We start from the raw sequence: 25,904 nt of genomic DNA, 5'->3' as shown, positions 1-25,904 counted from the left end.
AAGTCCGAGTCCCCGCTACTTCTGACGTTGCACACAATGATACCTCACGGAACTGAGCCATCGCAGCCTGACCTGAGACTTAGAAACGGCCGAAAAACAATAAGCCTGGCAGTCACTACTTCTTCTGCCCTACCACACCAACATTCTAGAGAATTCAAGGAATCGGATCTAACACTACGGAAATACTGCCTAGCAATCCGCCGAGACGAAGCGTCCAATCCTTCCTTTGATCGGAATCCTGAGCACAAATATGTGACAGGGTCCGAGTCGATATCTCCGCCTCTGTGAACCGTTCTGTACTGTCCATCAAAATCGATACTTGTGTTGTGTCTTGATTCAACTCTCAGGTATCTTGAAGCACAAGGCAGGCAAATGGCTGGTTGGTCGGCCTAACCACCCCAATTCAACAGTACCATGTAGGTTATTTCTGAGAAACTTCCCTGCTCCCGTCGCTGTCCGTCGTTCCGGTCCACCTGAGTCCTTGGATAGTCCGGTAGACGGGATATTTCGCCCTTGATTCCTTGCTCCCATCATGAATGACTGCGATCGGACCAGGCAACCCGCAGTGACAGTGACACCCCTGCGTGGGTTTGCGCTTTCAGGGTGTAGATTCCGGTGAACCGGATCGTAAGCGAACCCACACCACTCTGAACTTTTGAGTGCTAGGGACCTTGATTCACATGCCATGCTTATGCCTATGACAATCTTGAGTGCCTTACATCCCAATCCCTGCGCAACTTGCAAGGCAGCAAAGGGCTTTCCCAAAGCCTCGGCATCAGACAGATCCCGTCTTGATTTTCAGCCTTGGCGAAACCCAGACATTGTCATTGAACATGCTGCCCCAGAACCATCGACGTCTGAATGGTAAGGGAGTAATGAGATTGATTTCCTCGAGAGTCTTACCTTACCCTACCGTTAATCATGAGCATTGAGAGACGGGCCGCGCTCATTTCATCCACATGCTGTCAACGGAAATATACGTCAGCGGTTAAACAATGCCGTCTACTTATTTCAGCTTCTCACTTCTTCAACAGACTCCTGCTCCTTTCGAACAGTACCAATATGAAGTTCTTTCGAGCAGGGGATGGCCCCTGGCAAGAGAGTGGGCGTAGCAGCTCATCCCCCTGTGTCTGAAAAAGGAAAATGAAGCCTGCGATACCCCTGACCAACTCCGTTAATGGTTCTCTTCTCTCTTCTGATTACTTGCCATACCAGGGGAATCTGACTTCCAAACATACCTATGCTCACGTCCGTTAAGTATGACTCAAGGGTCGGTTCTCTGGCACGGCGAGTCCTGAACTCGGCAATGGTGAGACAGTGAGAGAAAATAACGAAAGTATATCCCATTGTCTTCAGGCCGCTTAAACCTTAACGAGTAAGCTGCCATGCCAAAGCAATCCGAGCCTAAGCTACCTTACCGGCATCCCGCATCATGGTGACTTGATGACAACATAACATACCGCAACTGAGCCATACTATGCTAGAATACGTGCGTAAACTAAAACCTAAACCGCAAACGCCATGAGCAAATCCTGTGGGCTAGCCCTTGGCGCCAGAGATGCTCATACAGCAACGAAAACCACCCAGCACCTCATGTGGATGCACCATGATGACCTTAGCCAGGAACAATTAACAGCGAACCACCTTAGTTACCACCCAATAACCCTCTCACCTTTGCCCTCCCAAACAAGTCTAGCCAGTCAAGCCCTTACAAAGGGGGCCATTGTACCATACCATGCATCATTTTCATAAACCATACTCCCATCACTTCTTTCATCTGACCGAATTTGGTTGGACTCATAGCACCACGTTGCCGCAGCACAAACAACACAAAACCTCATAACCAGAAACCGTATCCTCATTCGTCTCGAAACCGAGACACCGTCCGTCAACATACCTCCAGCGTACTCGCCCTCCTCGCCGTCCTCCGCCTCTTAGCTGCAGGACTCAGCACGGGGCGATCGTCCGGGCTGCTGGGCGGCTCCTCCTCAAAGCTACTGTTGAGCACCTGCGACAGCGGCTCTCTGTCCGCGCCGCGCCTCCGCTTGAGGCCGGAGGAGTGGTGATGGTGGTGGTAGACGGGCGGCCGGGGCTGCGGCTGCGGCTCCAGCAGCGGGTCCCAGAGTCCAATGAAATTTGGGTCGTCGTAGATGGAGTCGCCCGCGATTTCCGGCCCCAGCGCTTTGGACAGGCGCTCCTTGAGGCCGAGGATGGGCCAGAAGCTGACCGGCGTGTACGAGATCTCCATCCCGGCGATCGCGTCCTCGTTGGGTTGCGGTTTTGGTGCCTTGTGCGGAAACGTGAAGCGATGTAGAAACGTCGCCGTGACCGTCGCTGTGTAGATGACAAAGTTGGGCGAACTGTCGTTTCCTTCGTCGTGGGTGATGACCTGCACCTTGACATCGCTGAAGGACGACGGCGCTACCCGGATGGATCGGCGGGCACCCTGGGGACTGGCCGGGGACGAGGGTTGTGATGATGTTTCATGGTAATAGTGAGCCTGCGCCATCGCCAAAAGGATGGCGACGATGTAGGGGTCGTGGTTGGGATCCGCTGGCACCAGCATCTTGGAGCGCAACCGTTGGAGTCTGGACACCGGCTCATTTGGGTTGTTCTCGGGTCCGCGAAGAACACCGTAGAGGTTCTTGCGAATGGCGGCGAGCTGTGACCTGTTGATGTATGCCAGCATCGGCATGCCCGCATCGCGACTGCTCTTGGGCGCTTGGCAGAATGAACTCGAGGGAAGAGTGGGGCACGAGTCGAAGGAGGTGTCGACGCTGTTGGGGCTCTTCCAGATGCAGGGAATGCGCACCACTTTCCTGAAGACGCGATGCCCAAAGTAGAGATTCAGCTCGGCGCCGGTCTTTGGACGCGCCAGGGTCGCAGGGAATAGCGTTGACAGAATGTGCTTCATGGCGCGATTCTTGCAAAAGGCGCGGGCGGGCGTCGCGTCTTCGCGAACGAGGGTGTGCAGCTCCGAGGTCAATGTCTGGGCCATCTTGGATGGCTCAAGCCAGACCCCGGGAGTAACGTCCGGGACTGGCGTGACGACGCCGGGGCGCTTGTTGAACCGGGCGCCAAGCAGGCGGGCATGTTGATCGGTCCAGCAGATCGGGACGACGTAGAGGGGTATGCCGGCATGGTCGTGCAGGATGTCATACAAGGAGCCCGGCTCGGGCCGCGTAATGTGCCTCCTGCATGGCCGCTTTTTCGTCGGCGGGGCTTGGTTTCCGCTGTCGCCTTGGTTTGAATGACCGGGCTTCGGCGCGCCGGGTTTATCGTGTGAGGGAGACATGTGGACGATGGCGCGCAGCTGATCGAGAAAGCTGCTGCTGAATAAGGATCTGGGGTGAGGGAGACGCGCGCATTAGCGGGAGGCGTTTTGGCGTGGAGATATCGCACTGGCGATTGTATCCAGTCGATCCCACGGTCGTCTAGGGTTGCGAAAGCGCGACTTACTCAATTGTGAGCATCGAAAGGAGGGCTGTTCGGTCGCCTTGCCGGGGGAGTGGGTTGAAACCCGCTTGTCGCGAATCCGCCCCGCAAACGGAAAGCCAAATCGCAAACAGAACCGAGCCCTATGACGAAATATTGAGGTAAACCGAATGGTGCTAAATATGACGTTTTCGAAGAGCTGCAATCGTGATATCAAACTTCGAAATGACAGCGTCTGTTCACGATTGCGCGGTATAGCGAAAGCGTCTCGCTGGCGAGCTTCACACGGACTGGGCGAAATGCCTGGGTTTAAGAAACGCGAACCAAATGTGGGCGGCCCGGAAATCCCCCTCACGTCGCCCGCTCTGCCTGTGTCAGAGACAGTTGTGTGGCAAGGCACGGAGCCAACCGAACTGAGCGCTTGGCGCTTCGGTATCGCGACTCTGTCACGAAATCCTGTGACACGCATTGATTGGGCCAGGTAGCGGCATGGCTTTAAAAGTCTCTGGTACATTCGTACTTTTGTCTTGATAGTCACATCTCGGGTACGCCACAGTTTTGGCCCATCGCATTCATTGTCTTGGAGACAATCCTAATCTAAACGGCGTACTCCGTACAATACATTGCCTCGAGACACATTTCAAACGCAGGACAGCTTTACCAAAGGCAGAAGAAGGAGGTCCCCAGAAAAGTAGCTTTTGTGTCATGAGACTCGGACTCTTTTTAGCCGCTGTAAGCTTGTGCCCAATGAGGCACCGCTCTCGGCTGCCCACCACTTTCCTGCCAAAGTGTGGCTGCCTGCGCTGACGCCCATTCAATTCTTGACTCGGACCTGAATTCGTACGGCCTGAGGCATCAACCGACCACGCCAAGGCCTTCTTCAGCCACGTCCACCGACGTCAGCGTTGATTGGCAGCGGCCTGATGCAGCTTGCGTCCGCCCACGCGACCCCGCAAGGCTGCGAAGTGAGCACCTGAGCCAGACACATCCCACCCTCAAGTTTTGAACTCACCAAACTAAAGTGAGGAGCTCCGCTAGGCGCGTGTTGCCCACGATGCCGGTGAGTCTCACACCCAACATCCAGAACGCTGCCATATCAGCCTCTTCAGTCTCAATCCAGCCCAAACTCGCCCCAACACAACCCCCTACCCTCGGACACTGACATGACATCAGGCCTACAACTCCGTCTTCAACGCCGCCGAACCCGCCCCGCGGCTGGTGGGCAACTTCCCGCTCTTTCCATTACGCACCAAGATCCGGGGCCCCGTGTACCCGCTCCCCTTCCCGGACCCCCCGCTGCCGGCCAACGAGTCGCCCGACCCGGACTCGGAGAGCTACGACATACTGGACGAGGTGCTCGCGCTGTTCCGCGCCAACACCTTCTTCCGCAACTTTGAGATCCAGGGCCCCGCCGACCGGCTGCTGGTCTACGGCATCTGGTTCGTCTCCGACTGTTTGACCAAGATCCGCCCCACCGCGAGCCTGCGCGAGGCCACCAAGGATGTCATGAACCTGGCGCTAGACTTGAACTTTGCGATTCCGGGCGATCCCGCGTGGCCGTTAAATCAGGTAGGATGAATTTGGGGTTTAGGGGGATTGGGCTGGAGCGAGCAAAGGAGAAATGGCTCACTGATTTTTTGCGCAGATGTACGAACCCCCCCGCGACAGGCAAGACGCAGAGATCCTCCGGCAGTACATGTCACAGGTCAGGCAAGAATTGGCGACGAGGTTATTGGCAAGGGTATACGACGAAGGAGAGGCCAAGCCGAGCAAGTGGTGGTTGAGCTTCACCAAGCGCAAGTTTATGGGCAAGGGGTTGTGAGCGAGAGGCGCCCTAAAATGGGCGGAAGGAAAGGAGGTTGCTACCGGAATAGAAGCACCGAGAAAGGCAGGCGACGCTATAAAACAGGACACTCGCATTTCCATGAATGACACATGTCCCTATTTGACACAAGGTATCCAGCGACGCCAAAATATAAGCAGATGCCCCATATCCCCTCGGTCACCTCGGATATACATACCACCCCCCATCTGCTGGAGACCTTCACGCTGCAGCCGGAGTCGCCGCCTCAGACTCTACCTTCCGGCGCTTGAACTTCCCCTTGGCCGCCACCTTGCCTTCGGCCGGTATAGCCTTCCACGCAGTAAACACATACCCATCCGCGCCCCCGCGTTCCGTCATCAGCGGGTGCGTCCTGCCCGGCAAGACCTGCCACCGACGGGCCCGACTGGTCTGTATTGACACGCCCTGCAACAGCGTCGGGTTGAGCGGGAACCGCTCGTTGCCCGGCCAGCGCTCCAGCTCCTCGTTGGACATGCCCTCGATCTCGGGCGCGGCCCCGCTGACCCAGGCCGTGCGGCGCGGCACGCTGAAGCAGTCGGCAAGCGCCGCCAGCGATTCCACCGAGGGCGAGTAGATGGCTACGGGCGCGCCGCCCGCCAGGAGCGGGAGAGTGTGCCGCAGGATGCTGATCGGATCCATGGTGCTTGCGCAGACGAGGCCCGAGAAATTGCCCGTCCTTGTGCTGTCGACGATGTGCCGGATGCGGGCGTACCGCCTGCGCTTGCGGTGGAAGTTGCCCCGCCGGCTGGGCTTCCACGACGCAAGCGTCTCGGGCGTGGCGGTGGGCGGTGGTGTGGAGTAGGCTGTGTCGAGCTCTGGCTTTAGGAGCTGCAGCCAGCTGAGGGTGAGGAGATGGTTCAGAAGGGGATGCGGCGGGTGATTGGGCGCGGTGATGTCGAAGCCCCAGTAGTTGAGGAGCGACAGATTCGGCTGGCTGGTTGCGTGAATCACTGTGATGGTGTTGGTTTGGGAGTAGGGAGTTGCAAAATCGGAGGGCCGAGGGTTTAGTTGTTTTGGCTTGACGTCGCTCTCTCGCTTGACGGGCTTGGTTGGCGCATCTGTCATCTCGGCGTCGCCATCCTTCTGTGTCGATTCAGTTGCCGGTGTATTGCTCTGCGGCTTCTCGGGAATTTCTGAGCGCGCAGGAGCTTGCTCTGTTGCCATCCCCTTATGTTCTTCCGCCTTTACCTCCGACTCAGTGTTTTCGCCCTCGTAGAGGATTCCCATTCTCTCCGCCATGGCAGCAACTAGCAGACCGCAGGTATCGTCCACGGCCAGCCACCTTCCCTTGAGAACGTCCCGATCCACAGGAACGCAAGCCCCTGCGCCTTCGGCGCTGGACGTCTTTGGATCCGGGAGGAAGACCTCATCGCCGCCGTAATGCACATTACCCCAGCACCCGACAAGGCCAATCATCTCAGCCCGCATATCCATAATCTTGCTCGCATCCCTCTCCTCCAACTGCCAGTGCGCCAAGTTCTCGACGTCGATGGGCAGGACTTGGAACCGCCGAATGTACTTTTTTGTCTTGAGCAGCTTGTACTTAGCCAGGCTGAAGCTCGTCTTCTGGTCCAGCGCCGTGTGCGAGAGCAGCAGCTTCGCAATGACATCCTTGCCGGCATTGGTCCCCTCGCGCTTCAGCTCCTCGATCTCATCCTGCGTTAGCGTCTGGCGCGCGTTCTCGTCGAGAACCTCGCGGTTGGAGCGCGCAACAACATTTCCCTTGTCGTCAACCAGGCTGAACTCTTCTCCGTCGGTTGTAGATATCACGGTATCGTTTGCGCCGGCGGCGTCGGGCGTCGCGCAGCCCGGGCCCGCTTCCTCGGCGAAGACTTCGGCATAGAGCTCATCTGCGGGGACGACGCGGAGGCGCGAGAAGGTTTCGTTGGGAAGTTTGTCTTGTAGCTCAAAGGTAAGGTGGTACGGCCGCCCGATGATCAGGTTGGAAGGAAAGGAGCCGTATTTCCCGAGCGAGATTGTGCTGCCATCGCATTTGCACGTCAACACTCGACTTGCCACACTACCCAAAACGGCGACACAGAGCACCGCAAGCCAGGAGATACCTACGTGTTCGGGGCAATTTGTATGACTTTAGTGCTTCCCGATGGAAGTTTCAGAGCCACCCATGCATTTGGGCGGACAACAGAATGCATCGTGGAAGTCTAGAAATCGTGACAACGCGGTGTGCTGCGTCTAGGATCGGAGTCTGGGAAAATTTCCAGGTCCGGCTTTTCGAGGCACAGTGGGGTTGTTCCGCGAACTGCTTGGTGTGAACCTTGATGGATCAGTGGGCCTTCGGGGACGACACAAGGGCTATACGTGATTTCTCTGCTCCAAAGTCCCATCAATCTCGACCATACCCACCCTCGCCATCTTTTCAATTTCCCACGTGTCTTAGAAGGGACAAAGAATACGGAGGTAAGCGGAGAATCTTACTGAAATTGATGTTCTTGGTCCATTTACCACAAGCCGATAACAAACCCAGCTCGTTGAACGGCTTTCTTGCCGGTCCTACTCTTCCACCAAGCTTACGCACGTGCAACCAGCCAACGACCGAATCGCGAATCCCAGGGTCAAACCGAAAAGTGATCCCTTTCCCATTCTCAAACGTGGTCGAACCGCGGGAAGCATACGATGACACATCAATCCCTCATCAATCAGGGATGCTGCGACCGGAGACCTCGGCCGGCGTATTGACGAACCGTGTGTCTCCGTTAACTGTGTTGAGTAGAGAAGTAGCCAGACCTGATATCGTCGATGGCGGCGATGCCCGAGTCAGCTATGGGCTCATTGACCCGGATATATCAGCTATATGATGGGTTAGCCTGCAGGGCTTTATGTCTGCAGAGTGCCTCGGGTTTTTATCTGCGCCGTCAGCTCACGAGACACAGCTTAGACTGGGACGAGAACAAAGATAGATCCGGGGCTCTCCCGGAGGAAGGGCAACCTTCCTGTCGATGTCGGGTAGACGTGGGGCTGATGCGATGTCTAGCGTTGTCCAAACTCTAGACGGGAATCATTCTTTACCAAATTAGTGCTGGGCGTCCAGACGCCTGGGAGGAAAGGACAAAATAGACAACCCTACAACACTTTGACAAAAAGGGGTAACTTGAAGGACTTGGTTGAGATGTTTCTACCCTATATAACTCGGGAAGAGTGTGCCCCGACATCGTAACCAAAAAGACAGCTGACCGAAACCCGTTATTAACCCCTTCTGACGCCGTCCCAAAGCCCCCAAATGACATGAGCGGAAAAAAACCACAGAAGAGAAAAGCAGATGTTCGCAAAAATTGTTGTGCAAATAAATCCACAGCTGACATGCCAGAAAAGATGCCTAAAAGCCCCCCTCAAACAACCACCCTAATCACCAAGGCTCATCCAGCTCCAAGTGCCAACAAACCCGCCCAGGATCAACATAGTCAAGATGGCCGCGCCAGCCTTGTCGGCAGTCGTGATGGGTGCCAGCGGCTCCACATTATCGCGGCTATTGGTGCCAGCCTCGTAATTACCCTTGCTAATCCCCGTCTCGTTGGTAGCTGGGGGCGGAGCGTGGCCGATGAGCAGACTCGACACAGCGGCGAGCACGTTCATAGCCTCGCCGGCGCCGCTCGTCTTGTCGACGGCCGGGTCGACGAAGACGCCCTCCTGCCAATAGAAACCGCACCTCCGCCCCGTCGGCCCACCGGTGCACTGCCGGACGGCAGCCTCGGTCGACTTGCGCAGTACGGGCAGGATCTTGTCGGCCGTGTAGGGCGCCATCTGCGTGACGACCGACATCCAGCGGTGCACGTAGCCCTTGAAGCTCAGCATGTCCGGGCTGCAGCCACGGTGGCCCTCACAGGGGAGCTCGAAGGCGATGTCTTTGGGGAAGAAGTCGCGGAAGATGCCGACGAGGAGGTTGTCGATGCGGTCCTTCCATTTCTGGTCGCCGTTGGTGTAGTTGTACATGAAGGCCGAGCCGTGCAGCAGCAGCGCCGCGTTGTAGCTGAACTGGGCCTTGTTGATGTCGGTGCAGTTGTGCTCGACGTGCCCACCGTCATAGACGGCCCAGTTCTCGTGGTCGATGTACTGGACGTTCCACAACCAGTCGAACTGCTTCTCGGCCCAGTCGGCGTACGTCTGGTTCTTGGTGTACCGTGCCAGACGGGCGCCAATGTCGAAGAAGCACGCGTTAGCGATGGTGTTCTTGTAGTTATAACCTGCGTTGGTCATGGGCACCTGCCAGCGCAGGCCGCCGTTGCACGTAGTGTCGTGACGGTTGGGGGCCGCTTGAGTATGAAAGACGGCCTGGGCCAGCGCCAGCCACTGCGGTTTGTCCTCGGGCGGGTTGGGGAACTTGTTCTCGGCCGCGAGCATGGCGCTCATGCCCCAGAATCCTTGATCGTCGTTACCCAGAGAAGCGGTGTGGTTGGGCGGCTGATAGTCCTCGTTCGGGCCGACCTGGTGTAACATTCCCTCGGTGATGACATGGTTGTAGCTTGTGTCGCCCGTCAAGTGCCAGTAATCGATATAAGTGCCCATCATAGCCCCTCCTTCCCACCAGTAATAGTCGCCCTTGTGTTCTGTGGGTGGGCCGGGCAGAATGCCAGGTATTTCACCGGTCTTGTTCCCTTGATAGAAGAGCATCAGATCGTAGGCAAGCGTTCGTGCAGATTGTCGGATCTCGTCTGTGGTTGCCGGTCAGTCCAGCGCCCAAGGCCCTAATTTTGTTCGCCCGTGAAGTACCTGGAGTGTCGATCTTGTAATATGGCTGCTGCGCGTGTGCGGCCGGGAGCAAGCTGCTTGTTGCGAGGAGCGCTGCCAACCATCGCACCGGGCGTTTTGATGGCGATGATGGCGCCATCGTGTCCGGGTTTCTTTTCGATGTCGGTATATCAACAGACTGGACAATGGAAATCGGCGTAAAACGAGCGGAACGGCGGTCGACCAACTGGGTTGAGGAGTGGAAAAGGGTCGCGAATTGGGCGCTTGATTCAGTCCCGGGCTCGAAGATGGCGGGGTGAAGAGATGGAAGCGAGCGTTGAAGTCAAACGAGTGTGATGATCGCCAGCGCCATCAACGACAGCAAATGATCAAGAAAGGAGAGGAAGCATGGTTCCGGAGAGAGGGCGGCAGGGGCATGACGCGAAAGGGGCCTCCCTCCTTGTTCTTGAGGTCTTGGTATTCTCGGTAGGCGCTTGGCTTTCTGGGCATTGGAGGGCGGTGCAGTTCTGGGCGGCGGTTTTGGCGGCCCACTGGGACGCTGTGACTGGCTGTACACTCGTTCTCTATCCAAAGCCGTTCTCTTGGCAGCAGAATGCGAGGATTTGGGATCGTTGGCTGGGATCAACGTGGAATTTCGTGGGTCACCAGCGGTCGGAGGCTCCGGGGCGGCCGGTTTGTTGCGCCCACAGTTCACTGCGTCTCGGTACTGCAGTTTTTTCTCCCGGCATGAACAAAACATAGGTTGCTGTCCAGCGCAGCCGTTTGCTTGCGTCGAATGTACAGATCCGTAGTTCGAGATTTCAGGGGAGGCTGGAACGTGAAAGCGGATGGAATCCCTTCGGCGGGGCGGAAGCGGAACGCAGAAACCCTTGACCCCATAAAGTGACAGCAGCGGATTCCGAAGCTGGAAAGGGCTCCAAAACAACAAACTTTTAATGTCAAAGCCGCCGGAAGCAGTGGCAAAATGACAAGACGGCTACTTCCCCTACTGAATCCAGTTTGCAGTCTGAGAGCAATCGACGAGCCGCCGGACTGATCAACATCGAATTCCTGGAACATCCATTCGGCTCCGAGTTGGAGTTTTCGTATCCATTAATCATCGCATCACGACCCGGAGCAGACGCCATACCAACACGCACAGCATAAGACGTCTGAAGAGGGACGGCCGCAACATAATCTGCATGCCACGAATTCTCGTTCCTTTCTACTGGCCCTTGCACCTCAGTTGTTTGCCGTCTTGTCGTTGTAGTAATGGATCTAACAGCGCAAGGCAGCCATATCAGTCAGCGCTGCTGAACTCGACAAGGGAAGTATTGCAGCAACCCACCGTCTGATCCGCGCATCCCGCAGGCGTCTGGTAGCCGTACGCGCCCGTGTTGATGAACAGCGCCTGCTTCGCACACACGAGCCAGGCGGCCGTGTTCTGCCGCCTGATGCTCGGCACCGACCACGTCAGGGTATCCCCTTGCCAGGCGAACGTGCCAAAGGGATTTTTGGTCGTGTTGAAGAAGGTGGCCAGCGTCCGCGGCGGGCTGGCCTTGTCGGCGGGCTCCTCGACCCACAGGTACAGCGGCGGGTTGGACACCTTGTTGACGAGCTGCCCGTCCGCGTCGATGTTGAACTGGCCCGCCGTCGTGTGCGACTCGAGCACCGCCGTACCGGGCACGTTGGCGGGGATCGTCTGCAGGTACTTGTGGTAGTTGGGCGGCACCACTGCGCGGATCCAGTACGCCCCGGGCTGCAGGGTCGTCGGCGACGGAGTCGAGACGGGGCCGTCGGCTGCTGCCACCACCGCTGGCGACGACAGGGCCGTACCGAAGAGCGCTGCGAGCAGTTGTGCTTTCATCGTGGAGGTTTCTTACGTATGAAAGTCACGGAACACCAATTTCACTGAGGTTGGAACCTTTCTCCACAGAACATTGAGAGAGGCTTTGAGCTGTTTTCAAGTTCGATCCACGGCATAAGAAGAGGAACACATCCAGGTCGGCGCGGTTCTGCGAACGGCCAGCCGGACCCTCGCGCCATACAAGCTCGGAGCTCCCAGCCGTGCCACCGGCAGAAGAGGGTTGTCGTCAATCTATTTTAATGTCCGACGCGGGACATCAGATTCCGTCTGTGGAGGCTTTCCCGTACATCTCGATTCCACTAGCTGTTTGGGTTGGCGCGGGCGTTGACTTTCGGTTTAAAACATGGGAAACTTGCCTAGCCGGCCATTGATGGCCGGGTAAATGATATTAGTTGGTACATTGGGCGTTCGTTGTTCAGATCACGCCAGCACCTGGTCGCAGGGAAGCGGATCAGCCCTGTTGAACAAGGTCCACATAACCGGACGGATCTGTAACTGTCCGCCCTCTTATCGGTTACTCTTAAATTTCAACATTCGCCCTGGAGTTTGGTCACTTCGAATACAGAACTACAATTAAGGAATGTGTTGCCGCTTGCTTATTAGCGCTGTGCTGCTGGTAAATACCAAGTAGGTGGTTGTACCTAAGTCACTGTATTTGGCTAGGACTGGCTAACTATGTATGTACTACAGCAATGGATGGAATTCGGACAGTGTGGGATATAAAGAACAGGAACACACAATGCGATTATTTGTCTCGAGCAGCCTAGCACAATGCAGTGATTATTTCATCTGTCAAACAGTGGCCTTCCTCAAGTGATTGGTACCTCGTCTCTTCCTACCTGCGTTCGAGCACGTGACGTACTTCCAGTTGTATTTTCAGTTTTAGGTACAGTACTGAGTAGGGAGGTGCACTCAATGGGGTGCGAGTTTCGTACTAGGCATAGCTGATGTGATGCGTCAAATTCTAGATCGACGTTGATTATCGTGGCTGGGCACAACGCCCGAGCGTGGGGTGTAGCGTCCTGAGCCTGCAGCAAGAATGGTTCTTGCGCGGATACTGGGCCATCTTTCTCGTGCGGACAAAGGTGTGTCTGAAACATAGTCCGTTCACCACGTCCAACTTTCTGACAAACAGAATCTCTAATTACCTCATTATTGGAAGTCATCAAGAGTATTCTGGTACACGACGTGAAGCAAGTGATGCGGCCTGACGCACCAGATCCGACGGTCAGGTGTACCTACCAGGTATGTATTTAGAGCTCAACTCACCCACTCCCTGCTTATTCATTCAAAGATCGGTCAGTTCACTTTCTCCCTAGAATATTTTCATTCTTGTACCAAACACTCGAGATCACCGACCAGGTGCACGATAATCGGACATCACTACACCTAACTACACCCACGCCAACCTCACTTTATCCCCATTATCGCTCCATCGGTTTATCAATGGCTTCCCAACGATCCCTTTCCCCTCGACCAGCCTCACGGCCCACGGCTTGGGCAGCGGAGACGATCACAAACTTGGAGGGCATGACACGGAGCAGATTTCTCTGGAAGATGCGAACCAAGATCGAGGGAAATCACCGCTTCCGTATCCACTATTCAGAAACCTACTTCAACTACTTATCAGCCATCGGCCCGAGACATCAATACGTCCCCCCCAATGACCGGCTGGGACTTTGGCGACACGTGCATCAAGTTAGTCCCTATCTACTTCCGAATGCAACCTGGAGACAGCCGACGGTAGCAACTACTCGTCATAGTGCTTCGCAATTACATCTACCGCCCATGGTCCCGCCCGTACCGAAGTGACATTGAGCACCAGCGCTACATCTGCAACTTCATCACGCCCTGGGACCTCCCCTTGGGCGACAACTCCGTCATCGCCGCCCTGATTGCCATAAGCAAGGCCATCTGCGCGGAAGCTGATACCCGCCGTCGAGTATACGCAGAGCGGCTGGCGGCTGGCGATGGGGAGGTGCACCGCGGACTGCGGTCCGGCGCCTTACAGGATCTGCGCTATCACCTCGTCCACCTGCTGTTCCGTGCCTTGTTGGTGATTGTCGATTACGAATACTACGAGGCTGAGGACGATTCGACCACCGTTGGCAGGGTTTCTCTCTCCCTAATCCGCACTGGCATTGAGGACCGGTTGAGCGCTCCTATTTCTCTCGGGTCCATCGCAGATAAGATTGATGGTTACAAGGGAGAAGCGCAGGCCGTCGTCAATACGACCCTCGAGACAGCAATTGACTTTATCATGGGTCTAGAGCAACGAGAACTTGCGACGTCTGGATCTCAATTTCTCATGGCCGACGGGTGGGATGCTAGCGGCGACTTTTCACGCTGGTGGAAGGAACAGCCGTGGGAAGATGAGCCGTTCACGGGGCCCAACTCACGCTTTGGCAACACGGAGGAGTACCCGGAATGGTTAGGAGCGGGCAAGCATTCAGATTCGTTCATCATGAGGAAACACGAATAACGCGCGAGAAGGGCTGAGGCGGCCTTTAGAGGCGTGCAGAATGTGTGTTGTGATATCCGTGCCAGTCGAATCGTTGAAGTGGGAGAGAGTTGGGGCAATCCTATTGTGTGAGGCAAAGAACCGGCCCCGGGGTCTTTAATCGTAGAGGCCACGCCTCCATCGACATATCCTACAGGGAGCAGTTGCGCACTGTGGCGTTGAATACGATGTCCGTCACACCGCGCGCGCATCACACTCGAACACGACACCTACTAGGCTCCTAAAGATGCCAGGTGGTTGGCAGCCACCGCTATCAATCGCCAAACCAGCCGTCAGCGACACGGCCGCGGTCAACATCTTCAGCCGGTTCGCAGCCCGGCCCCGACCAGGTGGTTTTCCGCTCGACTTTCAACATCAATAGCACTCCGAAGCGCTATGTGCGGGGATAACCTTGGGGGATAGAGGCAAGAGTCCGGGAAAAATGAAGCATTTTCTATGGGACTCTGATATACCTGAGATTTCATGTTGGGGTTGCACCTACAGGGCCTTAACGGTGTATTTAGGCTTTGACAGGAGCGGGTGTGGAAATGGATATGTAAGGTACTTGACGTTTGGGGAACAGAAGGGTCGGGAAGGGACGTGGAGAATCAATCTGTCCTGAGGCAACATCCATTCATTTGCCTGCCGCCCAGTTCGCCGCCGCGAGGCCTACCAAAGACTCCTGCATATGTGGCTTCCGTCACCGCCAACGGTGACGCCCCATCGGCCGTTGCCCGCCGTCGAGCCGGGCTACTATACCCAGTTTGAAGGGAGCCTGAGGCACCCTTCCTGAGCGCCGTGACAGGCGAGCCGCTGGTGGCGACCGGTCACCCGACCGATATGTATACAAACCAATGTGTAGGTGCAGTTAAACTCTGGTCTGTTTGTCTTTAGAAGAGAAGAGAAGGCAACCGTATTTACGCTTTTTCTTCTCTCTCTTTCTGCTTCTTCCTCTCTTCAAAGTTTCCTCTTCCTTTTCTTCTCTTTTCCTTCTCTTTCTTTCTTTCCTTTCCTTTCTTCTCTTCCTTCTCTTCTCTTCTCTTTCTTCTCTTTCCTTTCCTTTCGTCTCTTTTTTCTTTCCTTTCGTCTCTTTTTTCTTTCCTTTCTTTTTCCTCTACATCCTCCTCCCCACCTTTCCATTTTCCTTTCCTACTTTGGCCACCTTCTTTCTTGCAGTCCCCTGTTTCCTCCTCTTCGAACTAGACCGGTGCCTGCCATATGCCACGCTGACAAACAAACCAGGTTTGGATTGTACAACTCCAACCCAAGCTTTCTCCCGCCGCCGCACCTAGATTACGTAATGCAAAGGGAAAAGTCGTGCTCTGCACGAGCAACGTTGCCAACCGAGATGGGGTGAGAGGCCGGCCAGGCCAACTCTATTGGCCCGATCTTATAGCAGTGTGCTGTGCTCGTGTGGTACAGCAACATGGCGGTGGGGGCACCAACCACAAGGGGCTTCAAGCCATGCTGGAGGGTCACGATCGTGAAGGAGGTAAGACTACCACCTGCCCTACTCTTGTTCCTGTATAATTGCTTACTGATGCGACGACGGCCATTTAGACGACCAACTTGAAGAACGCGATTCGCGCCATCACAGGGGGCGCCATAGAGCCCGTCGAAGTCCGCCCCAGCGATGGGGGTGACTGGTTCTATGCCCTTTTGGCCACTTCCTTCCCTTTTGGTTTCTCAGAGGCCCGGCAACTGGAGGCTACTCGTATGCCCTCACCGGCGACCGTCTTGGTCGCATAAGGAGGCGCTCACGATTTCGATGAGGTAAATCCGGACGATGCCTATAACTCTACTATTAGCCTGGAATAGCCTTCTTGCACGTTGCAGCCCGTCGAGCGATGTTAAGTTCACCAGGGGCTTAATTCTCGCATTGGCATCATGAATCTATGCTGGCGGCCAGCGGTCACAGACTTGACATATACCAATCACCTTCGCCGCCGCCTATTAGCTCATTCTCAAGGTTCAGCCATATGTTCTACTCATCGCCCCCAATGCGGACGTAGATATAGGAAGCACTCACTTCAAGTCACTAGCCGTTGCCCCAACATCTGGCGGCCCGCGTCCAAGTTTTGTCGTCGGGGACTAGCGAGGCAACGCAGCGGGATTTCTATGTCGATGATGTGTTAACACTTGGTTTGACCCGTGGCAAAGACTCAGGGGGGACCGCATGTTTCCAGAGAAGGCGAGAAGGTCCAGGGGTCATACTGGGATTCGACATGGTTGCTCCCTCCCCAAGCGCAAGAAGTGACAGCTGGACAACCAGTAGTCGATGCTGCCACTGGCTGAGTTTAACATCCATCAGAGGCAATCCATACCCGAGTCCCTCTGTCACTGCTGCCAGGTCACTCTGGGCAAGCGAATATTCCTTGCAAGGGCAGGCACAGGGCCACAATACCTTGACTGCTGCCGCACCCTTAATAATTAAGATACAGACCTGCATTCATGTCAGCAGACATCGAGCGTACCTTATTCGGTGCAGAGGGAAGAGATAGGCAGAAAATGCAAGTATGTCCTACAGGGCGTTCATTGTTGATATACCCGGTGCAACGCGTCCTATACTAATCTTGATCCGTGTCTCTTTCAGTTCTGTTGTTATAAGTTCGCGGTTTTGTATTGTTCTTCGTGGTCTTATGTTGTCGTTCGTAGTTTTACTTGTTTTCTTCATCGCAATGCCTCAACGTGCCACCCACGTGGCTAAAGGCCGTGGGGCCTATGACAATCTCCTGGCTGCCGTCGCCGCCAATGGCGACACCTCCCAGTCCCTCCGCGACATCGAACCGCGCGTACTACGTGCGGCTAGAGCCGCCAGAAGAGCCCGGCGTCGACGAAGAGACCTGCCAGTCGCTGGAGGCGGTCGGCCACCCCACCGACCAGTACACATTAATTTGTGTACATATTGTAATTCCGACACCGGCCGGGCCACTACCCAACGGTCTGAGCCCGCCTACCAGAACTACGTGCATGCAGAGGGCAAGATTGTTCTCTTTATGAAAAAACTTTGCCAACCCCGACCGGCTACATGGTCGTAAGGGCGGACTCTAGTGGTCCGGCCTTACAGCTGTGTGCTATACGCGCGTCGTGCAGCAGCAACGGGGAGGCGCCGACACCCAAGGCCTCTACGCAATCTGGAGGATGACCATCATAAACGATATATAGTTAACTGTTCCTTGTCACTTTTATATATAAATACTCTGGCCATACTTCTATAGAGTAGTGCACTAAACTAACTATACTGCGACGGATAGACAACATGCGACGCGATCGACACCATCACCCGCCCTACGGACGGGGACTACTTCTTTGCCCTTTTGGGTACCGTCCATGGGAAGGGCCCGGCGAGGATGCTGGGAGATTATACGGAATTTGTTCGGTCGGTGGGTCATCGCCGGGGGAATTGCTTTTCCGCGCCGTAGCGGCTACCCGGACATGCTGGGATCTCGAGAGGCCGCGCCCGCAACCTGCTCGTGCACTGTCGCCGCCCCGGGCCACCCTGTCCCGGAAGGAGGCTCGGCAGCAGCCCCGCCAAGAAAGCTCCCTGGGCCTGCGTGGTGGTGATGCTGGGTCGGGTGAGGTCGAAGAGTGGGTCCCGGTCTCGAATCTGCGGTGGGCTCCCGCCCGGCGGGGTCCGGCATAGTGGGTCCCGGCCCGGTGGATCCCGGTCGCTGGCCCACCCAGCAACTACACGTGTAGAGTGAGTTTCCCCTCAAAAAAACCACACCACTCATCAATCCTCATCGCCGAACCCACTTCAAAAACATGGCGGATAAAGTGTATCGCGCAAGCACCACAGCCCCGGTGAACATCGCTGTTGTCAAGTAATCTTCTCCAAGCAGCCCACTGCGTCTATGAAACTGACCGCGTCCACTCCTTCGCAGGTACTGGGGCAAGCGCGATGCCACACTCAATCTGCCGACCAACAGCTCGCTCTCAGTGACGCTCGCCCAGTCAGATCTCCGCACCCTCACCACGGCATCGTGCTCGGCCTCGTACCCCACGTTCGAAGGCGACTGGCTGCTCCTCAACGGCGAACCCTCCGATGTCTCGGGCGCCCGTGTCCAGGCTTGCTTCCGCGAGCTGCGTGCCCGCCGCGCCGCACTCGAGGCCGCCGACTCGTCCCTCGCCAAGCTCTCGACCATGCCGCTTCACATCGTGTCCGAGAACAACTTTCCGACCGCCGCAGGCCTTGCTTCGTCGGCTGCCGGATTCGCTGCGCTCGTGAGGGCCATTGCCGACCTGTACGAGCTGCCCGCGTCGCCGTCCGAGCTCAGCTTGATCGCGCGCCAGGGTTCTGGGTCAGCCTGCCGCAGTCTCTTTGGCGGTTACGTCGCATGGCGCATGGGCGACAAGCCCGACGGGAGCGACTCGATGGCTGATCAAGTTGCCGACGCAGCGCACTGGCCCGACATGTGCGCGCTGATCCTCGTCGTCTCGGCCGCCAAGAAGGGCGTCAGCTCGACCTCGGGTATGCAGCAGACCGTGGCGACGTCGAGCCTGTTCCAGGAGCGCATCGCGAGGGTGGTGCCGCAGAACATGGCCGTCATGGAGAAGGCCATCCGGGACCGCGACTTTGCTCCCTTTGCCGAGGTCACGATGCGCGATTCCAACTCGTTCCACGCCACGTGTGCCGATACGTACCCGCCCATTTTCTACATGAACGACGTCTCGCGCGCCGCCATCCGAGCTGTAGAGCAGATCAATGCCGCTGCGGGGAGGACTGTCGCTGCCTACACGTTTGATGCCGGGCCGAACGCCGTCATTTACTATCTGGAGAAGGACACGGAGCGTGTCGTTGGGACTTTCTATCATGTGCTGGGCGGCGAGATCGATGGGTGGAAGAAGGATGCGATTAAGGGATTGAAGCCGACAACGTCGTTGGACGGAGCGGTTGCGAATTTGTTGAAGGGCGGTGTGAGCAGGGTCATTATGACGGGTGTTGGTCCGGGCCCCCAGAAGACGAACGAGCATTTGGTGGCTGAAGACGGGACTCCGGTGCGGAGATGATAATGGCGACAAACTTGACTGTGGGACACTGGTATTGCTGAGATGATTCGGGGTCATTGCTATCATTGAGCCGAATGGGAGCATGACATCAGCGGTATGGGGCGGAGGAACTTAATGGAGGGACTTGAAGATGAAGCATGCGCCAGACTCGGGGCGGTTCAAACACTACAATATATTCCTGTTGACAGGCGCAGGCGAAGGCTTGCTGGTCAAGTTCCCGGAACGATTCCAGTCGCCAGATTGTGACCTGCAAGTTTAGGATTCCTAAGGTACCTTACCTAACTAAGGTGAGGGACCTAAAGATGGTTAGCTTTTGCACGAGGTAGGGCCGATAAGCCCAGATAAGCCCCGGATTCCCATGGAGGCCCACTGTTCGCGCCAAGCTGTCCGCCCTGGCCGACCCTTGCTTCTCCCAGGCTGTCCAGATATCCAATGTCCAATACGTTTTGTACTGTACAAGTACCAACTCCGTCAGTCAAGAGAGAAATTAACGTGTTTTCAATAGGCCTGCATTCCCGTGCCGAACATTGATTGCCCCCTTCCTGTTGGGTGTAGACCCGAGTTGAGGTCGCGAGTAGCATGCGACTGCCGGCGCCGCCATGAGCCGGAGCTTCTACGACATCGATCCGGCGGGCGAGGTGCTGTGCACCTACACCGAGGGCGGCGAGAAGGAGAGTCTCAAGTCTGTGAGTCTACCTTGAGGCTGCTTGTAACGCAATGCGCCTCTCAAACCTGACCGTCCTCCCTCCGCAGGAGAAAACCGAAGTGCCCCTCGCCAAAGCGATGCTCTACGCCTTCCTCCCCGCAGGCTACCCTCACACCGTCACCGACGACTACCTCGCCTACCAGACCTACGACTCCCTGCAGGCCTTCGCCTCGTCCATAACATCCCTACTCGCCAACCGCGCCGTGCTTGAGGGGCTCGGCGTAGGCGACTCGTCGTCGTCGCCCACGGGCGCCTTGATCCTCAAGATCACGGGCGACACCATCTCGCGCATCGCCACCATCCTCTTTGCCCACCGCATGGGCCAGGCCATCGAGCCCGAGTGCAAGTTTTACCGGTTCCTGGCCGACATCTTCAACGACACGTCCCAGTTCCTCGACCTGCTCACCCCTGCCCTGCCCTACCTTCCCAAACTTGGCGTCATCGTCTCGGCGGGCGTCCTCCGCTCGCTGTGCGGCGTCGCCGCGAATGCCAGCAAGGCCAGCCTGTCGGCGCACTTTGCGCTGACGGGTAACCTCGCCGAGCTCAACGCCAAGGAGGCCTCGCAGGAGACGGTTGTCAGCCTGTTGGGCATGCTGGTCGGGAGTCTGGTCGTGCGCATGGTCGAGGACAAACAGGTCGTCTGGTTCCTGATGGTGCTGCTGGCGGGCGTGCACCTGGCCATGAACTACCGCGCGGTGCGCTCCGTCAAGATGCGCTCGCTGAGCCGGCAGCGCGCGACCCTTGTCTTTCGGGAGTGGCTGGACCACGGGACCGTGTTGACCCCAGCGCAGGCCGCGCAGAGGGAGAGCGTGCTGCGGAAAGGGAGGGGGAATCTGGCGAGCAAGAGTGGGGAGTATACGGGCTTCTGCGACTTTGGCACGTACGGGGACCTGATGAGGTGGAATCCGAGGGGGTATCACCGGTACGACTTCGAGACGAGCACGTACTTTATGGGGATATGGCATCGCGGCGGGTATTTCTACATGCGGATTGCCCTGAAGGAGGGCGTCGCGAACCCGCTTTCGGCCTGGTTTGACGCCGTCAACCACGCCTACCACTTCGACTCGGCGCTCAAGGACGGGCTGCAGAGCCATTATGAGAACGAGATGCCGCTGGGCTATGTGTCGGAGGAGCAGAAGGAGACAATATTTGCCGCTCTGACGGCGGCCGGGTGGGATCTCAGCGCGAATGCGCTGGAGACGAGGTTACCGATCAGGGTGCGGGTGGGAGATGGCGGGAAAAGTGAGTGCAGGCTGTTTTCTTTGTGACCGCTGTCGCGCTTTCTTGCCGGCAATGGCTGGATTAACCTTCATCTAGGGCTACATCTACCCGAGAAAGACCCAGCACGCCTCAACGGGCACCAGGAGGCAAAGCACGACTAAATCGATGAATTGATACGACTTCGGATTATTGTACAATATATAGGAGTGCTCCAACGTTTCACGTTAGCGCGCGACGGGGACAGTAGATGGTAGGTTCTTGGCCGCGTCGGGCACGGGACGGGTGTTGGATAGGCTGCAAACGGAACGTAGCTTGGGCTGAGCTTTATTTCTTCTTGATACCAACGCAGACAACCAGGAATCTGCGGCTTCATTTTACGATTGGAGAGTTGGTTGCTTGCACCTGAGACCTTCCATACACTACACGACTCCTACATCCAATCTGACCAACGCCACCACCCTCCCACTTCTAAAACCCCGAAGACCGGCTGAGTGGTATGGTACATAAGCCACAAACACGACAATTATAGCAGTACACGGAACAACACAATCTCCCGCTTACGCCAACCCGACAGCTCGCAACGCCCGCATCTTGACGCCCTCCCACGTGTTCAACTTGGGCCGCACGTCGAGGTAAAAGTTGAGCTTGCCCTTGCCCAGCCCGTCATTCCGCCCGGCGTAAAAGTCAATCACGTATTCCACTTTGGTCCCGCACCGGTCCACGACCCAGTCGTGCCGGTCAAACGGCGCCGAGTAGCCCAGCAGCGTGTTGATCCGGGCCCGCGGGCTCATGTTGGCCGTGGCGCTGCCCAGCCCCGCGAAGCTGTGCAGCCGCGGCCCGCCGCACCCGCCGCGCGTGAGGGGTTGTACGTAGGGCGCCTCCCACTTCAGGATTTCGGCCCACGCCCGCTCGTTGACGGCGTTGTGGATCGGGACGACCGTCTTCATGTCGGCTGCCGCTGCCTCGTGGCCCTTGCGCTTCATGGCTTCGAAGAATTGCTTCTCGGACGGGTAGACCCAGTGGCCGGTTGCGGAGGAGCCTGTTTCTTGCTCGTCGTTGACGGGACATGCTGAGGGGCCTGGGTTGGAGGAGCGGGGGATGCTCGAGACGACGCGCGACTCGTCTAGTTGCGGGCGTGGCGGCGGCAGTTTCTGGGTCGGTTCTGCGGAATGCGCTTGAGGTCGGTAGAAGGAAGGAAGTCGGAGCCATGATGACCAGGAGGAAGTGGTGGACTGGTGCGGCTGCTGTGCTGCTGTGCTTGTTGGTGGTGTTCGAACGCTTTGTGTTGTCGCTGCTGCGGCTGCCGACTGTGCGGCGCGCTCTTGCTGTGCTTGCTGCAGCCATAGCTCTCGAGTTTTGTGGTCGACAGGGCACTTGGCATCTTCCCCCGCCTGCGCGGCGTCCACACCGAATCCCTTCATGGCTTCTGTTCGTGCGGTCCCTGTTGTCCCTGCTGCTGCCGTCTGTGTTGTGTTGGTTTCTGGCGCCGTCGCTTCTTTGCGACCGAGTAGAACCGTATCGAGGAGATCCGTGTGCATCATTCGTCCATGATTCTGGGGTATATTGTCGTGCCGATTGAGGTGCTGATCTGGACTCGCCATTTTCTTGGTGTTTCACGCTTTGCTCCCCGATAGTTGGCCATACATGTGGGGCTGCAGCTGACGGCCCAATTCCGGATCAGGCAGAGGTTTCCATTGGTCACCTGGAGGGGCCCACTGCCAGCCGCCCTCGAAGGTTGCAGTCTCGGACAACGGAGACAGCTTGCAGGACTCGGAATGCACAATTCTCTGCCAGACCAGGGCGTATGCACTCGCAATAATTGAGTTGCTCAACAGGTTGATGGCGGTGGCCTCCATTCCGCCTGTGGCTGGCATTCAATGGATGAATGCCCCGAACCTGCAGGGGTCTAAGTCAACTACTGGTCGGATCCTTCCACACAATTCCGGGTGCAGAACCCGCAATTATCGTAACAGGAGAACTGTGACCATGGTATGAATTTGTACTGAGGACGCTTTTTCGCTCTCATGGTCTGCTCCACGGGCCAAAGCACAGCGTTTGGCCTGAGGCGGCCAATATGTCGAGGACATATTGCCCATCTTCCGAAGATGTTGGAGGCCACAAGCGTCGCGATACGAATGTGGCAGGGAATGCTTCGAAAGCCATCAAAGGAACACTTTGATCACCCATCAATCTCGTCCTGTGATGGAAGACGGATCACCTGGCTCTACCCTCGTCCTCCCTGTGCACGCATAACCGGAGGAAAATAGACCGGCAGACGCATCAGGGTACGGTTTTCGGGCTACCCTTCGCACGGCGGCCCCAAACTCGACAGGCTAACAAGTCCATGCCGAGGGAGATCCCATATTATGACTTTTTATTAGTTTTATTTTGTTTTTTTATCTTGGTTTATCGAGTCCGGAGGTGGGCAGTTGTAACTGAGCCTCTGACGTTCGAGTTCGTCAATCTGTGGGCTTCATGCTGGACCGAGGTCGGCCATGGCGACCTCGTTTGTTGGCAGTTGTCGTCTGCACAGCTGGTTCGGGCAGCGGCAGCTAGCGTTGTGTGGGGAAATACAGTAGCGTGGTTTCACACTGTATTGGCACTCAAACTCATTCGTTCCACTATTCCAGGATCGAACCATCCCAACATAGCCTATTTGAAGATCGCACCGGCGATGTCAAAATGGAACGCGGGGAACAATTGTTGTCAGCACGATGACTTGGTGGGGGATTGCAGAGATAAGGGTGGGTCCTGATGTGGGATTCTTGGAACGCCCACATTGGTACATAGTTCACAACGGCCAGCACAGAAGCGCATTTGAAAGCCTGCAAATCCCATGAATCTTCCTAGGAATATTGAAAATCGGGTTCTGGACACGGCGACAGTGAGATGATATCTCTGCTGTTATTCATGCATGGCAACCAAGCCACTGCTGTTCGGGGAGAAACGGGATGAGTGCCCAGGTGGGGAATCTCCACGTTTGAGAAAAAGGACCAGTGGGATGGCGTCGAAATGGCGTGGTACCATTCGCCTTGGACGAACTCCGGCGTTGGGGTTTACACCACCCAAAGAGTGAAACTGCGCCGGCTGATTGGCTCGGCTGCCTGAAAGGGCGCGTGGAGGCTTGCCCTGTCCAGCAAATTCAGAAGCTTGTGAAAACCCCCTCAGGATCCCATCAACTACCCTGGCTTCCTTCCTCCTGGACTCGGCAACCTTCTCTCGCCAGTGCTCACTTCTCCTCCCTCGACCTGTCCTGCAACCCAGCTCGTGCTCACAGCCATTAGCTCTGTTCCCTGCGCTTTAAGGCCCTGCTAGGACAGCAATCGTCGTGAGGAGAAGAGAAAAACTGAGCATCTTGCACGCCCTTCCGCCGAAACCCAAACACCGGGCTTCCCGAGACACCATTTCCCTTGCATAACAACCAGCATCACGACCGCGATCATGTTCTTCACCAAGGTTCTTCGCCAGGCTGCTGCGCACGCCGAGCGCACTCCTTCCATTAGATTTATCGGCAAGCGCACAACTCCCGGTATGCCCGACGCTCCAAACAGAAGAGAACTGGCAAGAAAGCTGACTGAACACGGCGCAGCCTCCGTCGACCACACCCCCCAGCCCCACCCGGCGTCGCCCACACACTCCCTCCCGGCATCCTTCACCAGCGGTTCCTCCCACTCCTCGTTCAGCGCCTACCGCGACCACGCACAGCAGTTTGGGCCTCTCCGCAAGACCATCAAGGCCGACGCCGGCATCGGCGGCTCTCCGGCCTCCAGGCTCGGCCCCGTCATCCCTCCCCAGGGCGTAGCCTTCGACCGCAATGACCTGCCTCCGCGCTTCCACCGCCAGCCTCTGACCGCTGCCGAGATCGAGGCCATCGAGACGGGTGGCGCCACGCTCTGGGCATGAGCACCTTTGCATCTTGACGCTACACCGATATAACGGACCCAAAGCAATACCTGAGCGCCTTTTTTTTGGTTTATGCGGTATTCCCTCAGGTATAACGGGTTCCGCGGTTCCCGAAGACGAGCACCAGCATGTTATGATACCACGCTCCGAACTTCCATTCAATTTGCACGGCTTTATGAACAGCAAGCAGCTTTGCGATGGGGGAAAAGGGGGGCAAACAGACACGGGCGGCGCAGGTCAACAGCTCGTCAGAAGAAAGATTCTGCCTGGGCCAGCTCGCGCGGTGTTTCCTTTGCTGTGCTCTGGCTTGAATCGCGCGGGTTTCGACCACGCCCGCCTGCAGGTATAGGAGGGACTGGTTGGGGAGAATGTTATTCATGGCGTTATCGCCGGGGCCTCCACGATACCAATCGTCGGCAGCAGGATTGGGCTCAGCATAGATACCTAGGCATAGCAAAAGTTGGAAAAGGCTATTACTTCCAAACCGTCTGTCCTCACTCGCGGAACCGTCCGTACTCATTTGGTGTGCCTGCTCAGCTGTCAGCCAGTAGGCTGTAGTGAAGGCGGCAGCCTGGAGGTATTCGATGGATGAAGAGAGACCTTGCGCCATGCAATAAGTTCTTCAATTACAAAGCACGACGGCCATGTCAATAGATCAGTGGATACTGGCAGCCACATCGGAGTTGCGGCGGAACGTCACCATGCTGGGCTTCGGTCAGCTCACCACGCTGGCATG

The 25,904-nt window shown here is 56.6% G+C and overlaps 11 protein-coding genes across 11 annotated transcripts; 5 read left to right on the top strand and 6 right to left on the bottom strand.

Annotated features, from left to right (window-relative positions):
- Positions 1-1,888: 1,888 nt before the first annotated feature.
- N657DRAFT_658411 (uncharacterized protein) lies at positions 1,889-3,473 on the bottom strand (the record flags this gene model as incomplete). Its single annotated transcript, XM_062794896.1, has 2 exons — positions 1,889-3,329; positions 3,460-3,473. 2 exons carry the CDS (start codon positions 3,471-3,473, stop codon positions 1,889-1,891), a joined length of 1,455 nt encoding a protein of 484 aa, XP_062644264.1.
- Positions 3,474-4,212: 739 nt separating this feature from the next.
- N657DRAFT_155694 (ARP2/3 complex, 21 kDa p21-Arc subunit) lies at positions 4,213-5,368 on the top strand. The gene is made up of 4 exons (XM_062785989.1): positions 4,213-4,400; positions 4,474-4,495; positions 4,609-5,004; positions 5,081-5,368. Exons 2-4 carry the CDS (start codon positions 4,490-4,492, stop codon positions 5,255-5,257), a joined length of 579 nt encoding a protein of 192 aa, XP_062644263.1. The 5' UTR covers positions 4,213-4,400; positions 4,474-4,489; the 3' UTR covers positions 5,258-5,368.
- On the bottom strand, positions 5,170-7,475 carry N657DRAFT_602733 (uncharacterized protein). The gene is made up of 2 exons (XM_062790123.1): positions 7,346-7,475; positions 5,170-7,259 (listed from the first exon to the last, which is right to left on the bottom strand). The coding sequence occupies exons 1-2, from the start codon at positions 7,429-7,431 to the stop codon at positions 5,480-5,482; spliced, it is 1,866 nt and encodes a 621-aa protein (XP_062644262.1). The 5' UTR covers positions 7,432-7,475; the 3' UTR covers positions 5,170-5,479.
- A 1,163-nt stretch (positions 7,476-8,638) lies between these two features.
- On the bottom strand, positions 8,639-10,121 carry N657DRAFT_658408 (glycoside hydrolase family 76 protein; the record flags this gene model as incomplete). The annotated part of the gene is made up of 2 exons (XM_062794895.1): positions 8,639-9,945; positions 10,004-10,121. The coding sequence occupies 2 exons, from the start codon at positions 10,119-10,121 to the stop codon at positions 8,639-8,641; spliced, it is 1,425 nt and encodes a 474-aa protein (XP_062644261.1).
- Positions 10,122-10,977: 856 nt separating this feature from the next.
- On the bottom strand, positions 10,978-12,043 carry N657DRAFT_155597 (uncharacterized protein). The gene is made up of 2 exons (XM_062785988.1): positions 11,310-12,043; positions 10,978-11,239 (listed from the first exon to the last, which is right to left on the bottom strand). Exons 1-2 carry the CDS (start codon positions 11,826-11,828, stop codon positions 11,204-11,206), a joined length of 555 nt encoding a protein of 184 aa, XP_062644260.1. The 5' UTR covers positions 11,829-12,043; the 3' UTR covers positions 10,978-11,203.
- A 1,535-nt stretch (positions 12,044-13,578) lies between these two features.
- Positions 13,579-14,655, top strand: N657DRAFT_701640 (uncharacterized protein; the record flags this gene model as incomplete). The annotated part of the gene is made up of 1 exon (XM_062797358.1): positions 13,579-14,655. A coding segment is annotated over one exon (732 nt), but the record flags the coding sequence as incomplete, so codon positions are not given.
- Positions 14,656-17,530: 2,875 nt separating this feature from the next.
- N657DRAFT_648983 (uncharacterized protein) lies at positions 17,531-18,002 on the bottom strand. The gene has a single exon (XM_062793633.1). The coding sequence runs from the start codon at positions 17,967-17,969 to the stop codon at positions 17,754-17,756; it is 216 nt and encodes a 71-aa protein (XP_062644258.1). The 5' UTR covers positions 17,970-18,002; the 3' UTR covers positions 17,531-17,753.
- Positions 18,003-18,039: 37 nt separating this feature from the next.
- Positions 18,040-19,588, top strand: N657DRAFT_674170 (diphosphomevalonate decarboxylase). The gene is made up of 2 exons (XM_062795730.1): positions 18,040-18,152; positions 18,213-19,588. Exons 1-2 carry the CDS (start codon positions 18,094-18,096, stop codon positions 19,336-19,338), a joined length of 1,185 nt encoding a protein of 394 aa, XP_062644257.1. The 5' UTR covers positions 18,040-18,093; the 3' UTR covers positions 19,339-19,588.
- Positions 19,589-19,937: 349 nt separating this feature from the next.
- Positions 19,938-21,426, top strand: N657DRAFT_579713 (DUF647-domain-containing protein; the record flags this gene model as incomplete). Its single annotated transcript, XM_062789415.1, has 3 exons — positions 19,938-20,024; positions 20,092-21,286; positions 21,362-21,426. 3 exons carry the CDS (start codon positions 19,938-19,940, stop codon positions 21,424-21,426), a joined length of 1,347 nt encoding a protein of 448 aa, XP_062644256.1.
- Positions 21,427-21,576: 150 nt separating this feature from the next.
- N657DRAFT_648980 (uncharacterized protein) lies at positions 21,577-23,047 on the bottom strand. The gene has a single exon (XM_062793632.1). The coding sequence runs from the start codon at positions 22,864-22,866 to the stop codon at positions 21,823-21,825; it is 1,044 nt and encodes a 347-aa protein (XP_062644255.1). The 5' UTR covers positions 22,867-23,047; the 3' UTR covers positions 21,577-21,822.
- A 713-nt stretch (positions 23,048-23,760) lies between these two features.
- Positions 23,761-25,168, top strand: N657DRAFT_658403 (uncharacterized protein; the record flags this gene model as incomplete). Its single annotated transcript, XM_062794894.1, has 3 exons — positions 23,761-23,775; positions 24,722-24,794; positions 24,855-25,168. 3 exons carry the CDS (start codon positions 23,761-23,763, stop codon positions 25,166-25,168), a joined length of 402 nt encoding a protein of 133 aa, XP_062644254.1.
- Between the last annotated feature and the right edge of the window lie 736 nt (positions 25,169-25,904).

The sequence above is a fragment of the Parathielavia appendiculata genome (genome assembly GCF_033297405.1).
Source record: "Parathielavia appendiculata strain CBS 731.68 unplaced genomic scaffold N657scaffold_16, whole genome shotgun sequence".
Taxonomy (NCBI): Eukaryota; Fungi; Ascomycota; class Sordariomycetes; order Sordariales; family Chaetomiaceae; genus Parathielavia; species Parathielavia appendiculata.
Note: the sequence above shows the minus strand (reverse complement) of the source record. Positions and strands in the feature narration are given on the sequence as shown.

What these genes read in the sequence shown, in the direction of transcription:
- N657DRAFT_155597 (XM_062785988.1), bottom strand. Translation starts at nt 11,828, where the DNA reads ATGAAAGCACAACTGCTCGCAGCGCTCTTCGGTACGGCCCTGTCGTCG. An exon ending in CGGGATGCGCGGATCAGACG is followed by an intron (nt 11,240 to 11,309) that starts GTGGGTTGCTGC and finishes TTGCGCTGTTAG; the next exon opens with ATCCATTACTACAACGACAA.
- N657DRAFT_648980 (XM_062793632.1), bottom strand. Translation starts at nt 22,866, where the DNA reads ATGGCGAGTCCAGATCAGCACCTCAATCGGCACGACAATATACCCCAG.
- N657DRAFT_155694 (XM_062785989.1), top strand. An exon ending in CCGCGTGGCCGTTAAATCAG is followed by an intron (nt 5,005 to 5,080) that starts GTAGGATGAATT and finishes TTTTTTGCGCAG; the next exon opens with ATGTACGAACCCCCCCGCGA.
- N657DRAFT_602733 (XM_062790123.1), bottom strand. Translation starts at nt 7,431, where the DNA reads ATGCATTCTGTTGTCCGCCCAAATGCATGGGTGGCTCTGAAACTTCCA. An exon ending in ATACAAATTGCCCCGAACAC is followed by an intron (nt 7,260 to 7,345) that starts GTAGGTATCTCC and finishes ATGCGATGGCAG; the next exon opens with CACAATCTCGCTCGGGAAAT.
- N657DRAFT_674170 (XM_062795730.1), top strand. Translation starts at nt 18,094, where the DNA reads ATGGCGGATAAAGTGTATCGCGCAAGCACCACAGCCCCGGTGAACATC. An exon ending in GTGAACATCGCTGTTGTCAA is followed by an intron (nt 18,153 to 18,212) that starts GTAATCTTCTCC and finishes ACTCCTTCGCAG; the next exon opens with GTACTGGGGCAAGCGCGATG.
- N657DRAFT_648983 (XM_062793633.1), bottom strand. Translation starts at nt 17,969, where the DNA reads ATGCCGGACCCCGCCGGGCGGGAGCCCACCGCAGATTCGAGACCGGGA.